The sequence below is a fragment of the Chelon labrosus genome, assembly GCF_963514085.1.
Source record: "Chelon labrosus genome assembly, chromosome: 13".
Lineage (NCBI taxonomy): Eukaryota > Metazoa > Chordata > Actinopteri > Mugiliformes > Mugilidae > Chelon > Chelon labrosus.
This window is the reverse complement of record NC_140346.1, coordinates 14,050,060-14,068,340: the sequence shown is the minus strand read 5'-3', so window position 1 is coordinate 14,068,340 and position 18,281 is coordinate 14,050,060. Positions and strand designations below refer to the sequence as shown.

General features: G+C 40.8%; 1 protein-coding gene across 4 annotated transcripts in view; it reads right to left on the bottom strand.

Annotated features, from left to right (window-relative positions):
- The window catches only part of fam168a (family with sequence similarity 168 member A), a 28,761-nt gene extending 12,225 nt beyond the window's left edge, over positions 1 to 16,536 (bottom strand). For 2 of the 4 annotated variants that reach the window (XM_084559020.1, XM_084559021.1), the window contains exons 1-3: positions 3,524 to 4,912; positions 2,853 to 2,944; positions 36 to 116 (exon numbers count right to left, since the gene is read on the bottom strand). In XM_084559020.1, coding sequence (XP_084415146.1) covers positions 36 to 116; positions 2,853 to 2,944; positions 3,524 to 3,657 — 307 coding nt within the window. In that variant the 5' untranslated portion in view covers positions 3,658 to 4,912. Of the gene's footprint in view, positions 1 to 35; positions 117 to 2,852; positions 2,945 to 3,523; positions 4,913 to 16,396 lie in introns of those variants that run through there. The other 2 variants (XM_084559022.1, XM_084559023.1) reach the window with 2 other exon arrangements.
- Between the last annotated feature and the right edge of the window lie 1,745 nt (positions 16,537 to 18,281).

The following is an 18,281-nucleotide window of genomic DNA, read 5'->3' as shown; positions in this document are numbered from 1 at the left end:
TGTGTGTGTGTGTGTGTGTGTGTGTTAGAGCTTACCTGGTGGATACCCAGGACTGCCTGTTTGATAGAGGTTGGGTGTATAGGTGGGAGCCGTGGCAGGATACCCTCCTGGATAGCCTTTGAGACGTAGCAGAGGGGAGAGAGAATATTAGAAACCTTAGATTAATGAGCAGAGAGGGTCACAGACATACACAGCTAAGAACCTCCCCTGCACCCAACCCACGCACACACACCCCCACACACACAAACAGGTAGTGCAGTATTTGGTTTGAAGCAGGATGTGCACAGATGGCGCTCATTAAAAAAAGTGTCTGCACCAATAACACAGTCGGCTGAATGCGTCTTACATACACCAATTTGGCAGACGAGACACACCTGCCAATACGGTGTGGGAGGAGATAAATTCAGAAACATTAGCGAAGCATTCAGACACGTGCAGAAGGGTGCACGCGAACACACACACACACACACTCTAGTGCGTCACAAATTACGCATCAAGCAAATAAAGCTGATTTGGCCCAAAAAGGAAATAAAGGCTTTTTCGGATTTAAAAAAAAAAAAAAAAAAGTCCAGGTACGACAGAGTGAGACAAAGACGAAGGATGAAGAGAGAAGAAGAATGTAAGCGAGCAAAGTGCTGCTCACTTCTCACTGTATGCTATTATTGGCAGACAGTCTCACAGATGATGTGTTCTGTAGCCTTGAGCCTTTGCTAAATCTAGCTTTGGCTGCAGTGGGCGGGGCTACAGTCAGACGTAATAAATATCTGCATTTCATATTGAAGCACAGTTTTTTTTGTGATGGTCAAACGTGGTTTTACAAGAGTGGAATTAGTAATTAGGTTCCAACACATTCACAAATAAATCCAGTTTAATGTATTTTTAGTTAACTTATAGTTATATATAACCACTTTCTGTGGATTACGCTTTATTATATTACTTCAATAGGTTTTAATTATTAGTTGATGTATTGATTGGTCGACAATTTCTACAATTTAAAAGTGTCATGTCAAACCAAACATCCTTTACTGAAGCTTTTCTAATGATTTACTACTTGGCAACAAGATGGACGCCTCCTTGGGTTCTGGGAAAACCGGAACAAATTTCACACTGCGTACGTGAATAAATGAATGCATGTGTTGCACCTCTGAAGATTATATCAGCCTCACATTCAACCATCACACTTGGATGGTTTAACTGATGGCCTGCACAGCCAACCAAGTGAACACGATGAGTAATGAGTCAGTAACGCCAAGCCTAAAGCCAGATCTATGCTTCTACGTCAGAGCTACACCGCGCCCTGAGCAGTAGCCTGATGTGCACCTCCCCGGAAATTTAACTACATGCTGCAGCGAAAACGATTCCTTCTCCCTAAGACTGTTGTGTAAGTGTATGTCAACTAAAAAAAATAAATGGGAATCAAATGTGCACGAATAGATAATAGATCTAAACTTTGCAGCCTGTTATGAGTATCTGCTCCATGTTAGAAGTTGGTCAGCTCTTTGTACACCGTCCTCAGTCATCCTTCTGTCCTTCACCTACTGCACTATAAAGTTAAAAGCCAGGTACTTCTCAAAACAAGGACATCTCCGGTTCAAGGACTAGCCGTACACAAGCTCAGCAAAGAAAGACTGATGTTCTCACTCGAGTTAATAAAAGATGTCCCTAACCTCTGTCAGCACCTTGTCTTTATTATCTCCCATCTTTCTTGGTCTAACGTTCTCTATCCCGCCTTCACAACGTGGGTGTTGCTTCATCTTATACACACTTCTAGGCTCGTCACTGTCAATAATTGAACAATTTCACTAAAAGAGACTGTATGGATTATTGTAAATCACAGAGAGATTTCTGTCTTCCAATCCCTGGATATGATGGTGTTTACAACTTAGATAAGGTTTGCTACCAACACATTTTGCACCTTGCATGCTACAATTTCACCGTAATATGTATTTAACACGTGTTCTGTAGATAAAACGATGTGAGGGACTGAGTGTGTTCATCCACATGTCTCTTTTTAAAAAGTTTTTTTTTTTCCCCCCTCATTCATCTAATAGATGTTCTGGGAGACTTTCAGGTAAGTGCTGCACTGCGTTTAAAAAGAAGAGAAATGTTTTCTCAAGACGGCATCAAAGAGATAAAAATATTTCAGTGAGAGTTAGACCAGCCCATTTATGCAGCTAATACCCACAGAACACAGGTTTTCTGGAGCACCTGAGATCTAAAAGAATAAGATTAAAAAAAAAAAAAAAAAAAAAAAAAAAAAAAAAAAAAAAAAAAAACTATGAATCTCCAGTGGAGACATTTTGTTTGTTTATTTGAGATCGGATTGGGCAATTTTGAATATTAAATAATCGTTATCGGAGAGGGGGGCTAAAATTTAAAGCAGTTCTTCAACCGAACAGAAATTATTCTGACTAGAGAGTGCATGGACTCATATGTCTCAAAATACTAGCCAGAGCAGAACATTTGACGTTGCACAAAGTGGTGTAAAGTATTTCACGGCTGTGTTGAAGACACTGAATTGACTGAATAGAAGAAGGAAACCAAGATAATCAGAGAAACAATCAGATTCAGTGCTTACATGTTTACTGGTTGCCAATATTTTCCTGTTGAACGGATTATCAAAGGTTTACACCGCCCCCATCGGTCCATTTTGAAAATCCTTTCCTGTCTGATTAGATCCAGACAATCTGTTCCAAGTGACATTGTTACATGAGGTGTTCTGTCTGGGCTATTAATCTGGTTATTAGTGGAAATCTTGCGTCCAAGTAAACGTAGCAAGTGAGATTCATCCCTAAAAGCATGTTTTCAGTGGTACAGAAGATAATAAATGTCAGTGTGGATAGTGGTCTTACCTGCGAAGGCCATGTTCTTGGGGTTTCCGTACGGGGTGCCAGGCTGAACAGGGCTGTAAACTGGATTCATAGCTGAAGCTAACCTGTTCTTACTAAGAGAGAGAGACAAGCGTGGAAGAGAGAGGAGAGGGTTAAGGGAAGACAGAAGACAAATGGAGGGGTAAAGTGACGCAAGCCATGTAAATTGGAAAGAAAATTGTTACGACTGTAAAACACACGCACACATTCGGCACGCACATTAATCCCAGGATCTTAAGGCGACATCCAGTTGAAGGATTTTGCCGGCATGCAACTGTGAATCCTAACCTTCAAGTAGACTCAACATAAGCATGTACTTGAAAACATGAGATTGCTGCAATAGAAGAAAAGTACTGACTGAAAAGCACACCAGCCTTATTTTCTTCTGCGCCGATAATGGCACAGCAAGCTGAACCAGCATGGTTTCCACAACAGGACTGAACAGAGGAAAGGCCGATAATAAACTGAGGAGAAATGGTCGGAGTGAAGGCGCCTAATAACGCTGCCACTTTCACTGCAAGTCCCGCACGGCGTATTTCTCCACGGTGCACGTCCATTATTTCTACTCACCTGGTCATCGGCAGCGTGGCCCTGTGACACCGTGTTGTTGTGTTTCGTGCGTGTATGAGTGTGTGTGCATGCGTGCCCCGTACCTCTTGTGCGTGTCTGGTTGATACATGAAACTGAATTTGTCTGTGGGATGCCCGCTCGCCATTCTTGCTGTATGCAAATGAGGAAGGAGTGGAAGTGGATATGCAAATCTGAAATTAAAACAGCGAGAGGTCATGATTACAATGAACACAGGAAAAGGAGAAAAAAAAAAAATATATAAACAGCAAAAAAAGCAAGCACCAGTGCAACAGCAAATGGTTAGTGATAGCAGCAGGGGAGACGGTGATTTAGACTGTGTCTGAGTGAGTGTTTGTGGTAGCGACTGTGTCTCTAGCTGCCAATTAATGTATTAAATAACTGTGGTAAACACAATACAGTGTATGGATACAAAGAAACGGAGAGTTTTGGCTTCTGTTTTGTGCATACAGTATGTATTTATGTGCACAAAGGAGATGTTTTGGTGGCAACCGCCTTTTTAAGTCAGAGTCGGATTACCTCCCGTGTTTGCATAGCCTAGAAAGAGTACGTTCACGTGAGAGTCAGGCATGAGTATGAATTTGTGTATACGTATGCGATGTGCAGCAGAGAACAACCAATACAAAGCAGCAAAGCAAACATCAACACAGCCAATGAGAAAGCACAACACGCCGAGTGACGGAGCAAAACAAGAAAAACAGAGAACAAGAAGTGATCGGGCTGAATTTTGCACCAAGCCATGAGGAAGCATGATCCAGAACCACAAGAGTGTTGCAGTGTTGAACGGTAGAGCAGTAAACAGAGAGAGGAAAGGTGCGTGTGAGCTGTGCGGTCGGTGTATGTGGATCTTGTGTAGATGTTTTCATCGGTTTCTAAGAGAGAGATGGGACTTGGCATATGTGGCGGCAGTGAACGGGCCAGTTGTATCTGGTTTTAAGTGAGGCTCGGTCATGTTTACGTACAAGATTGTGTCAAAATATTTTCCGGCAGTTTCCTCTAAACACAGCACATAACCCGCCCATTCACCGTAGACATGCAAACTAAATCTAAATTTATAAATCGCGACCAACGACTCATTTCCGACTGCAATCTGAACTTGTGCTTCACAGCCATTCGACAGCTAAAAAAAAAAAGACAAACCCTTTACATGAGTATGGCTTTACAGTCGTGTTTCCTGTGCATACAGTGTGCCGCGGTGATGCCAAGCGGCACCAAGTGACACTTCAAATTAAGCAAGAAAGCATTTCAAAGCTCTGTCCAGAAGCGCTGACGTCAAAACGCCCAAAGACGCCGGCAAATGAGAGCAAGCACAAACTCGTGGGTGCAGCTGCTTTTGACTTGCTTTGTGCATGAATTCCTTAAAACGCATATCCCAAAACATGATCAAAAACACGAGCTTGTGTGTGTGTGTGTGTGTGTGTGTGTGTGTGTGTGTGTGTGTGTGTGTGCCTGTGTGTGTGGTGACATGTCTGCTTTGGTTCATTACTCATATTTATGTCTCATAGCACAAGAATGTCTCAGGGGGATTGATTAACCTTACTGCCGAACAGACTGCATCTCAAAAGTAGATTCCTCATTAATCTGAGACGTCCTCGGTGCTTTAATTCCTTCCTCTAGCACTGCACAGCAGCACACCTTTCATTCATCTCCGCTGCGCTTCTTTAATTTGTCATTAACTTTCTCAGACTCAGTTAATCAGCATCCCTACGTGTGAACTAACATTTTGATTATAGCAGGCTTTCAATGAGAAGTCTCATTAGTGCATCTTAGAAATAATATAAGCCAGATTTTTTTTTCCCAGTGTCAACAGCAGCATGAGGCCGTGCTCGGAGCTGGACAATAACTTTAGCATGCTAGAAATGTTCACCACAATGCTAATACCAATGATGTTAAACCAGTTAGCTAGGATAATGTTAACATGCATGTATTTGTATGTCGTTAGCGCGCTAAACACAACATTTCACGTCATACATCCAACTCCTGGGTGGACTCAAGGTTGATTTTGATTTTTAAGGTTATTACAAATCATCTAATTGTCAGATATTTTATATTTAAAACCACAAATACAGATGTCATGGAGCCACAACAAGAGAAACCATTTGGGTTCATCCTAAGAGAACCATGAATGTCTGTATAAAACAAACATGACAACTAAGAAATCCAACATTAAACGACTATAATAAATCTTTTTTTTCATTTTTAGTGGTTTTACATTTCCTGAAAATCATAGCACACTTATCATCAGACCATCAAATCAGTGTTGCAACAAGCCATATAAGAGCTTTCATCAAAATCTGGTAGTTCACACGAACTAAGTTGTAAATGCGTCGAACGCGGGAACAAAACACAATAACACATAGACAGGTGGCTAAACTAACCCCGAGGTCTTATCCTCTGAACAAATACACACACACACACACACACACACATACACTCAGACCCAATTACAGCTGTTCATGAATAGAGTAGTGAGAGACTGGTGTTTTTTCGGTGAGTCTGTGCATGAGTGCGGAGAAAGGTGATGAAAAGTGAATGGGCGAGAACAAGAGGGGCACCACAATGCCTCTAATGAGGGTGTGTGTGTGAGAGGAACAGAGGACAGCAGAAACGCATGTGATGAGTAGGAGTGTCCAACCATAACTCCCTTTGTTTTGAGGGGGAGGTGATGAGGTCTCCACTCCTAAAAAGCCCTTTTCTACCCCGGAGACCTTCTGTTCGACAGGCCGCTATCCATGATTGCGAAAGGCCGCTGTGCAGCGGAGAGAATATACGTTCATTTGTAAAACGAAGTGCAAAAGAGGAGACAAGAGTTTGTAGAGATGCTTATTAGGAAAAAAAAAAAAGAAAAAAAAAAAGAAAATTATATTACCGCTTCTCTGAAAATGTCAAGAACACATCCACACTCGCTTGCAGGAAAACACTAGCAAACAGATACAAATACTGATTTTCCTTTCTGGTCAGTCAGGTTTAGTTTAAATATATGAAATGAACTGATGATTATGTTTGGTCCAGTAACTAATAATAGTTTCTGATCATCCAATTTACTCAGAATCTCCTCATGTTTTCTTACAGCAGTTTGAAAGAAAACTGTCAATCGACTGATCTGGTCACTTACAGCTCAGATTCAATTAGTCAATAAATGTCTAGAATGATGAAAAAGGCCAATCAAAAGTCACTTATTCAAATTGATCACTCCGAAAATGTTTAACGTCAGAAATTTTTGATTAATGAGCATTTTCCAAACAATTACTCTGCTGCCCGAGGGTCTTGTGAATTATTAGTCAGACGCAGAGGAGACAAATATACAGTATTACATGTTGCTAGGATACAGTTCAACAGGATATTTTGCGTGCATGAAAATGCATTAAACCGAAACCGAAGCTCAGTCTTTAAAGACATATCACTGAAACGTGATTTTTCAGGAGCGTGATGTAAATACTGTGCCAGCAGTAGCTACAGAGGACTAACTGGGAAAGACAGCAGGAATCCAGATTTGTAAATAGTTCGTATTTAAGCATATATATCACACTACACTACGCTTTGCTTACGTCTGTGGGCCCCTTTTCTAAATACTGATTTATCGGCTTTTCTTTCCTTGGTACAAACACACCTGACTCTGTAGACAGCAGGGCTTGCTGCAGCGTAACATCCCTCCATCAATCACAGAACTGCTGCTTACAGGAGACTCTGACAGTGATGAAACTGCATGTGCGCCATGAAGCGTTTGTACTTATCTCCTGACAGCCAATACAAGTTTCTGTACGTTATCAAACCAAGGGCCACGTTACCACACATTTAGCTCTCGAACAGCCTCTGCATGGAGCCGGGACTCACTTAATTTTTCCCCTCCCGTTTCCTTTGCTGTGACACTGCAGTGATGAGAAACATTATCAGAAAATTGGATTTGCACTGAAAACTGACGCTGCAACACAACAACCAAAAGTTGCCATGCTGGTGGATTATGAGCGTGTTCTTATTTGATTTGTTTTACTCTTTCTATAGATGACAACAGGAGATACTGTCTAAATGCTAATATACAGGGTTCACTTATTTAATTAGAAGTAAGATTGACGTTAAGGTTTATTTTAATTTACTTATTATTTCCAATTATTTTTGTCTAACTAACTATATGAAAGAATTGCTTTAAAAATGAATGGATTCATTATCTTATTTCATTTGTGACAGATCAATGAATCGCTCTAGCGCTAGACATACTGCTGAACATCAATAGTAGTGACATTAAAGCACACTGGCAATGCTCTTTGTCTGTCTCACGCACAAACACACACACACACGCACACAGAGCAAGGTTTAATTCACTACTCGCTGACATTATTAAGGACACCTGACTTATTCTTCAGGACTTAACCTGACTTATTCTTCAGGACTTTGTTAAGCCTAAACTCTATTAGCGGGACTTCATTTGGGCTGAACTCACAAGCAAGAGCCCCAAGGCCCCAAGAACAAATCACATCTTTCAACCCGGCAAGATGGTGGCATTTGTGTCTTTCTTACACGGATCTTCAAAGTTTATGCCTGCACATTTAATCTGTGTATATCAACATTAATATGCGTCTGTTCCGTAACAATAATGTCAGTTTTACTCTATAAAGGGAGACTCCGGCAGCCTGGAGGGGACCAGGAGAGGTAATAATGAGGAAGGAGGAGGAGGAGGAGGAGGAGGAGGGAAGGATTGTGAAAGAATAAACCTCACACACACACACAGAGACAGATACAAAGAGCTACCATTCCTGAAGAACATGTACAATACAACGCAACCCCCACGCCGACTCTATCCTCCCACATAATACCTCACCAGGCATCTACTCTTTAAGCAACAAATCAAAACCGGTGGGCGTTATCACACTTCAGCATGGGAGAAAATAGAACCATTTTTATTTTTTTTTTCCCAAGAAACCTTCAGAAGGGAAAACATTTCACTTGGGTCATGTAAGAAGGAAACGGACAAAGACAAATCATAGAACAATAACTTGAGCGTAATGGTGTGTGGTGGTGTGTCAATGGCATTTTTTCACAGAGCAATTAATGCTGAAAATATATCCCCTAGCAAATGAGACTGTAAATTAGATCAGTGCCAATAAAGCCGATTAAATCCAAAAAAAACAAAAAAAAAACCTTTAAAGTATTTCTCCGTAACGTGAAAGTCATGGCTAAAAGGCAATAAAAGTTAAAGTTATAGACGTATTTTAATCTGTGGCCAATAGTTTCATTTTATGACAAAGCAACCCGCAGCAGTCGTCCTCTTCTGGCTCATGTTTAGCTAAAATCTAGAGTACCAGCTGAGATTTAACCACTTCAAACCAGTGAGAAGAGCACAGACAAAAACAAATATCATGTGAAATACCCTCAATTGTTAGAAATATGGCAGAAAACACTGGTTCTTGTTCACAAGTCGAAGCTGATAAAGATTATTTCGGGGCCTTTTGTACGGCAGACGTCCAAACTACAGCAATATATATGAAAACATGGCCTTAAAGTTCACACAGATATTCCACAATGAGAACTGATATTCACGATCAAGACCAAATCCATCGTATTTGCACTATTGAAAGGCAGTGTGATGGAATCTCTGATTAAATCCCCCCCCTTACCCACCCCACCGCCTTCCACACAATCCGACCTGCCCTGCAGCAATGAGCTCCAAACAGCTCTGGGCTATTTTAGATCTAGGACAGCACTATACACTTTGGGACAGCATCTCCCCTTTTCTCTGTGCCGGCTTCCTCCTCTTTTATTCTCCTTTCCAAAATCATCCCATCAGTCACACACCTCGTGGGCCTGCATTGCTGGATTATGTGAAAAATATTGTGCCATCACGCCGAAGATTTAAACGATTTTTTGGGAGCAACGGAGTGCCAGTACGGTGGAAATAAATAGGATTCAACATTATCCAGCTATGGAGATTTCTACCCCTGTGGTCCTTAGCTACATTCAGACATTAAGAAGATCTATGCTACAGTAAAGAATATACTTTATGGTGTGGTTAACCATGCAAGTTAATATCATCACTTTTCACCGAGGCTGAACGTATTAAAAGGTGGTGATGACAAAGAGTTCATTAGCGGCTTCCACCTAACTTTCTTTAAAGGGAACATCAAGTCGTATGTCTTGATGAGTTCTCATAGCAACTAGTGAATTACAGCTTCGATCAGCGACGCTGAACAATACTGGAAACAAACACAGACGTCTACAGTAATTCTAATCACGTAGAGAGGTTATAAAACTCATTACGCAGCAGACAACAAAAGTGTTGGACGGATGACAAATTCAGAGAACGTCTGCTGGAGATATCACAAGATACAATGCCAGCGCTCACTCTGGTTTGAAGTCTGACACAGACCATCGAGCAAATGTTGGGAGGGCAATCTGAAGGTACGGCATTTGTATTCGAATGAAGCTTGCTTGTAGTCTACTTGCTAAATACATGTACAACATCAATAATGGGATATTTTACAGCTTAACATGCTGCAGCACCCGGCAATGTGCAAGACTTCCCATAATTTGTGCAGTTGTGGGGGAATTGAGCCATGCAGACTGCTTGTATGAAAGGAGACCTTTAGAAGCTAGATAATTGCTACAGAACAAAAAGATAACTCAGTCATGTGTGTCCTTAATACTGTGTAATCACCATTTGTAATGACAGCACACAAAAACACAGGTAGTAGCCTTAAGAGTGTTGCAATAACCGTAGGTAGGTTTACCTAAAAACATTTCTTCTGTTGCCCAAGCTGCCAGATGAAAACAAATATATATATATATATTTTCAGGTTTGCGATGAGTAATCAGACCATTTTATTGCAGAATATTACAATATTCAATACCGAACGCCCAAACTAAACCAACACACTCTTGACCTCAATGACAACATAATTCACAAATTAAACAGGCTGAAGAATTTAATTAAATTAAGCCCTTAGCCTTCAAGTAAACCAGCCTAATCCAAATGCATTTCTTTTTGGCAACAATATATTCCTTTGTAAGGTGCCAGCCTTCCCTGTTTTGCTCAATATCCGCAACATACAGAGGTATTTGGAGGCCACCATGGAAAATAACAATAGTGCGACGAGTTTGAAACTCAATAGTGAGTCCTGCACTCTCACCAGTGACCATCATCTTTCTCAGCTTGGCTTCCTCTCTGTTCTGCTAGCCGCCTATAATCACCTATAATTCCTATGAATTACAACATATCCCACTAAAAGACCATTTCTGACTAAGTTTAACAGGAGAAAGGCTGGTTTTTGATGGTACTGACATTTAAACCTTCAGTATTTGCACATAATACTGCCCAGGCCTATCTGCAAGGATAAAGCTTGCAGTCGCTCCGAATTATTGACTCATTTTACTTGCAAATAGAGCATGAACCTGGTTGTGCTGGAAGAGGGAACAATAATGATATAGTCCTCAGCTTGATTTCCAACTCTAATTAAGGTTAGCTATTAATGGTGCTTGTCAAAAACTAACAAATTAGCCAGTGTGAATAATAATTTTGCACTTGTAATTCCCACGCTATAAAAGGCAGTGGTTGAAAAATGTCATACTCCATTCAAAATATGTGTGTGTCACTGGATTCATAATCTGAATACTATGACTGTAGAAGTTACAATAAAAAAAAAAAAGAAAACGCAGACACATGCGCAGATGCAAATGTACACACAGCCACGCACAATATGAGCTAGGACTTGGCAGTTAAACCCAAGATAAACAATCAATATCTCCAGGCAATATTAACACCAGACAGGCATTATTGCCCGAGGTGGGACTCAACAAACACAGGGTGAAAAAAAAAAAAAAGACCATTATATTACAGCTAAAATAGCAACCGGTGACATTTTGGGGTCCCTTTGCACTGAACTGCCGTTCTTAAAGAGCAGGGGCTGATCAATGCCAGTCACTCTTCTGTTGTTCCAGAGGGTGAAGGTATTTCAAGCTTGCTAAATATACTGAAGTGACCAGCTGCACAGTTTATAGTTCGCAGGCCTCCTGAATCGCTAACGACGCACTATACTATACATGGAGAGACACGCACTCATTAGAGTACTGCACAGTGGACTAGGATGTCTTGTTATTGACGGTTAACATAGACAAACATCAGTATCTGCAAAAAGCTTACAGAGGACGATAAATCTGACCGCCTGATTTATCACTGTATAAAAAGAGGCATGTTTTATTAATAACACTTGCGTATTGCTTTGGTTAGCCAACTAGCACACAGACTGTATGTCTGCATCTCAATACAGCTGAACTCACTCAAACTAAACCTACAACGCAACACCAAGAAACTGGCAGTTGGCGAATAAATTCAAGCATCTAGCTAAGAGACACTTCTGTCAAGAGTTGGTTTCACAATCGGAGCGATGCTTTTGTTGATATCTAATAGTAGTAAAAGGTCAGCCTTTCTATTCAGGCTCCGTTATAATTATGCAAGTGTTGTAGTAGACCATGACAGCGTGCCTGTATCAACACCGTCAGAAGCCCAGAACAAACGCAACAAAACTTCCCAGCCATAATTAACTTGGGTCTTGTGTTTATTCAGTCCGGCCTCATTTATTTGGATTTAAACAGGTTGTAAAAAACACCTGTCAGTATCATACAATACAATTAGACAGCAGCACAAAACGTAATCCGTTGCTACAATACAGAGTAAAAGAAAATTATACCATTAATCACGACTGTAGGCATCACCAACAAAAAGTGCAGCACAGATCCATGTGTACGTTTCATGTGTGCATTGTGTACAAAGTGAATCACAGCTGAATGCATGAGACGCTTTGCCCCCGAGGGAACAGTTCAAGCCTTTATCCTGATCCATTATTCCTTCTGACATCTCACCTGCTGCTGCTGCTGCATACATGCACAAACACGGCACGCCTCAGCACATCGAAGATCAATCGCTGGGAAATGATGATGGGAAACTGGGGATTGTTTGGGCGACATGTTAAGTACTAATCTTATTAAACACTGAGCTCATCATCGCATCCAAATCAATTCGGTGCAAAACATAAAGTGTACACTAATTTGGCACAATAATGACCTGAAAGCTTAATAATATAACAGGCCTGCCATAAATCTCACGTTGTAGCTGTTAACAATGTTCAATTTATGTTGAAACATTAAAAGAAATTTGGTAATTCAACTGTAAAATAACTAATCTAATTGGTGGTGCTGTTTCTGTTACTTAGCCTGACCCACTGACTAAAATGGGGTTGTCAAAATAATAGAAACAGCCCTTAGAACACAATAGTGCAACAAACTGTAACCTCCAAATTAAAAAAAATAAAAAATAGTTGAATCAATAGCTCTCGTTTATTTTAGGCGCTGAATACTATAACATTCATGGAGCCAAGATTTAACGCAGGGCTGATATAACAGAGTGTATGTCACCGTGGTAATAAGGATAAAAATACAAGCTTGATGCTACAATAAAAGCATTTCTGGTTCCATTATTTATCTAGAAAAAAAAAAAATAACTGCGTCTTTACACTTGGTATAATTTAAAAATTATGTTCATCTGGATATTGAACGTCTCACATTTCTCATTTTCCAGGAAAAAGCTCCACTGCCACAATAAGTCGTGTGCTGCTAATGGACCTTGTAGTGAGAACAATGGACCATGTAACGTTTGGAAAAGTACACTATAACTCCCACAGACATAAGTAAGTATGAAACCCTTAGTCACTGTGTCCAGTGACGATTCCATTAGATTTTTTCCAAACAAAATGGCTGTGGCCTCAGTGCTCACAAAAAGAGAGAAAGCTTTTCTTTGTGCAAACTCACTCAAACTCTGCCCCTAATAATTTTATAACTAATATGTTCCATATTAGATTAGAGCGTCTTAACTAATTTAGCTGGAATTACTGGCTTTTTAATTTGTGTTAAATAAATCACAAACATGTTAATTTATGCATTCGTTTTGCTTCTAACAAAAACAAATCCGACTTCAAAACAGGGGGACATGCCAAACCAAGAATTTTTGTGTTCTATTACACCGTCCCCAGTGAGCGCCGCAAGATCACTTATTGATCGGATTAAGCTAAAAACCGATCCGGCACGACAAACGGGGGTTGAAGAAAGTCTTCCAGAACAAATACACATGTCTTTTAGTGCTGACGGATACAGCAATACAAAAATAGAAAACAAAACCACTACAGATGTAGGTGGTAAGGTGAGAAATGTTTCTGGTTTTGTACGTTTGCTAAATGTCATCCCAAACCAATGTACGCTATTTTAAACTCTCTATGTATAGTGCATATAATTTCCTTTAGCAGTGCTGCAGTCCAACAAAACAAATAAAGCGTAACCAGAATTACAACACCAAAAGACACACTGTAGAAAAACAACATGCTATTTCAGCACTTCACCCTTGGCTATACAGAACAGTGAGAAGCATTTCTATCAATTTACTGATGCTTTGACAAAATCATTCATTTATGGATAATAGGTTTTCAGATGATCAGTCTTTAGCAAGTCAAACCGTGTAAATATTCACATCCGCTTGGGTCTCTGGAAAAATAATGGTGACCAAGTTGAGGCACTGTGTGCCAGTCAAGGTACACCAGAGGAAGGTGAACCTGGAGGCCGCTTGTAAAAACTTTCATTTACTGATCTGTGATGAGCAAATCATTAAGTGGTTGAAACCACATGGGAATCAAGTGCTGAAAAAAACAAGGCTCTGTTTTAGAACCGCACCGACTGTCGTAACATTAAGTGACTCCGGCTTTCAATCGTCTGACGGCTTTATGGGTGCGTTGTACAGCCCACCATTCATACACGAGCCTGCACTCAACGCATGCCAGAACCCACATGCCACCCACCCCCCCCTTCCTGCAGCATGGCAGACAGGGGTCACCTTAGGATGACGATGGAATTAAACTAGCAAACTTCATCAATAAAGATTTATTTTTTAATAACCGTGGCTCTTATCCGCTAAAAAATAACAGGCTTACTTGAAATGCCATCAGTATATCCTGTAATTTCTGAGAGGAACCCTCAAGGAGGACCATTATCCTTGCTTTTAATATACCTTCACGTGGCTGATGCATTTCTGTCAGACTCCTCTTGATTTCACTCGAGTCTTAAAGAGGCTGCACACGGCTATTAATAAAGAAAGCTGTGTTTATTTAAACTGGATACAACGAACATGACTAACACAGTCCATTGTTGTTGAAGGGGCGTTTTTCCAATGAGGCCTTATAATTACAAACTGCAAAAAACAGTAACTATTATTAGCAAAACATCACTTGAGATCTAAAATACATGGAGCACTGTGCTCTTTCCGAAGTCTGCATAAAAACCATTTGGAGTGTACATGTGTCTGCGAGGGTTCTCAGTAAACCAGGTCATACCATATGCAAAAATAAAAATAAAAAGCAGAAGCAACAGCAAATGGGCTTGTTTGTTTACTCTCTTTACGGAACTGTACATAGTTTACTTGCATTGTGATGCTCTGAGGACCGATAACAGTAGTGTTTCAGAAATCCCTTCAGACAGATAAGGCTTCTTGAATTAAACGGGATTAGCATTCATTGACTAAAGCAAGTAATCCCTCCCCAAAAAAAGGGAGATGGTGGGCAAAAGAGGATTCATTTCACTGATAAAACTAATCATGGGAAAGAACAAGAAAAAAAGAAAAACACCATCTAAATCAGTAGCTAGATCTCTGAAGATTATACATGTTGTGCAATCTACTTTTGGCTTCTGTAATGTTTATATCTGCCACTGCTGTTTAATTTGACTGTAAATACAACATATTTGCATAGGGGATCATCAATTGCAAATATTAAAAAGCCACCCTGGGAGCTCTGCGCTTGTGTTTTCACTTACAGAGTCATCATAAATCAACTTACAGATTAATCAATAATGAAGGCAGTCACTGGTTTCAGCTCTGGTCGCAACTATAACACCCAAGGTAAACCTCTGCGCACAGCTGTGGTCACCATGTAACTGAACCTCCAGAGAAACTACATCCTACTGTAGTACTGATGAGCACGGATGCAGTTAAAAACAGTGAGCAAACACTGGTAAATACTGACTTAACGTTTCTAATCATTCACAACAGACTACAAGAAGCATTTTTTATTTATTTTTTTACGAATAACAAAGAGATGCAGCGCTAAACTCTTGACAAAACCAACTTGTTTTGTTCATCAAAGGCGGTCGCAGCCTGGAGGGCACAGCCTAGCTTTGCAAGCATTAGTATTTAGCACCACATCAACGGTTAATATGTACTTATATCAGAGTATGGCATGCGCTGGCACTGCGCTGCATACCAGAGATAGCACGCAACGCCAAAACAGCGATGGTTGGACAAAAATGGTCACACTCAAACAAGCTTAAGACACCATTTTGAAAATCCACCGATTTCTAGATAACAACTCCCGAGATCTCCATCTTGCCAATTATCGCCAGATTAGCCGCCGCCAGTACCATGGCGACGGGGTCCATTCCGAAGCACTCCACGCAGGAGGAATCCGTGCGGGTCACATAATACGAACGTTAGCTTAGCATGCGTGCTAGCCCGAAAAAGACAACCGCTAACCCGCCGTAGCATCCCTGCATCCCTCGGCACACGCTGTTCACAAACGCTAATTAGCGAGCTAGCATAAGAAAGATTAATAAATGGCAATAAAATCCACACACGGCAGCTCAAAACAGGCTGCACCGAGAAAACAGTTGCCAACTGTGCAAACCAACCGCAAAGTATTAAAGTTAAAACCCCCTACCGTTGCTTTAACTAGTTTGGTTCCGCTATTTGAGCTAGCCGTTTAGCTTAGCCTGCTAGTTCCCCACTGTAGCCACCACGGAGGACAATTGAAGGGATACGGGGGGGGGGGGGGGGGACAGAAAAAAAAAACGAACAACTATCAAGTCGACACATGGACATTCTTGTCCTCCGTGATAAAACAGCGTACACGACTTACCAAAGGGACTCGGTCGAAACAAAAACAAGATTCCCCGTGTGCGTACGTGCTCTCTCCCGTGTGTCTGCTCTGCCTCGGGTCGGTGCGGACTGGCTCTGCTACAGCAGCGTTTTGTCGGGCCAGTGGCGCTGGGAAGACAGTTTTCACCCGAAGAGACGGCCACCGTGTGGGGGATGGGGATGCACTGCCGGGAGGGAGAGAGGGAGGGAGGGATGCAGGGATGCAAGGAGAGAGGAGGGGGCCCGACCCACCGATTATATGAAGTGGAGAGGCTCTGATAATAGCTTGTAAATATGTACATCCATTTATTTCATGCGTGCAACCAATAGTAAAACAGTAAACGAGTGAAGGAATGTCCTCGGCATCTATTGTACATTTGCACCACTACCACAGCTCCCTCCACTCAATAATGGGGCATTAATGGTCAGTGTGCGTCGACTATCCCAGTCTAATGTGCTGATGTAAAAGATGCAGATAAAGGAAAACAATATTTTGCTGTGTAATCACATGGTTAGCCCTTTGTTATTTTTATTTTTATTGCTAGAAGCTGCAGGGTTAGTGAGTGTCTACACAAGCCGCTATGTAGCATTGTGAAAAAAAAAAATAATAATAATTTTCAGCCTTGAAAGTGTGTTATTTGGTCAGCAGCAGCAGCAGTAGTGTGGTGGTGAAACGGTACTGCAGCAAAGTGGAAGTTCACGTTCACCAGCTCTGATTCAGTGCTTCTTTTCTCATGCATGACCAGGATTTATTCCTCGCGGTGAAGCAGCACCACCTTGTGGTAGTCAGGTACACTGCACCTGTGCAATCTAACGGAATCCAAAATCACAGCTTTTATTACTTTCAGATCTGTTTCATTTTCAGGTGTCCACTCCATAAACATACACTCCGAGGTAGTACAATAGTATTTAGAACAATTTAAATACAATGCAGACCATTGTGTGTATTTGATTTAGTTATTAGGTATATGTCTTGTGCACACACATACAAGGAATTTCAAGCAAACTGTAGCATAATTTCATCTAAATTAATTTGGCATGGTAGCTGAATTTGGGTGGTATTTGGTATTTGAACTATAATTTAACGTAGAAATTGTAAAAATAAATTAATAACAACACATATGGCTACAGAACAAACACACACAAAACATAAACATATAATTTTAGCCATTTATGAACCCTTTTTATTGCCAATTGAAAACTAATCTGAAAAACAGATGAACTATAAAACAACATCTTACCAAAAAAAAAAAAAACGCTTACTGTCAGCCGACCAATAATAGAGAACTGCAGTTCCCATGAGTCAGTGCGTCACTCCTTCTGCCCACAGACAAAGAGCTGCGCACACAGCCTTGAGGGCTTTATAGAGGAGACATACGCATTATTCTAATTAACAAAATAACGCAGTTTCAGCTAACAGGATGGTAGCAACGACACGTGTTACCGCAAGAAACAAAAAGCTGTCCAACGAGTCCTCGCGTGATTTCACGCTTCCGGAAGTTAGAAACGCATGAGAAAGAGAGCTATCCGAGGTGCTGACACTGTGAGTAGTGCTTGTCCTGGTCTGGCTCAGACTACCTACCCCTATATTTCAGACGTGAATTTGACTTTTTTTGTCGATATATTTTCTAAGATAGTGAGTAACTGGACTGTTTTGAACTGAATAATCTGACTGTGTTAAGATACTAAACGTGCCAGACAGTGGGATATTATACTTGCATTGTAGAGAGGGACTGGGATGTCTGTCACAAATCTGCTTAAGTGAAGTAGATTTTCTTAATGGCTTTTCTTTGTGTATTTCGCTATCACATACGATGTCAAATTAACTGGGCTACAGAATTACATTGCAAGTTTTTACATTTTCTCTCACATCAGATTTTGGCAAG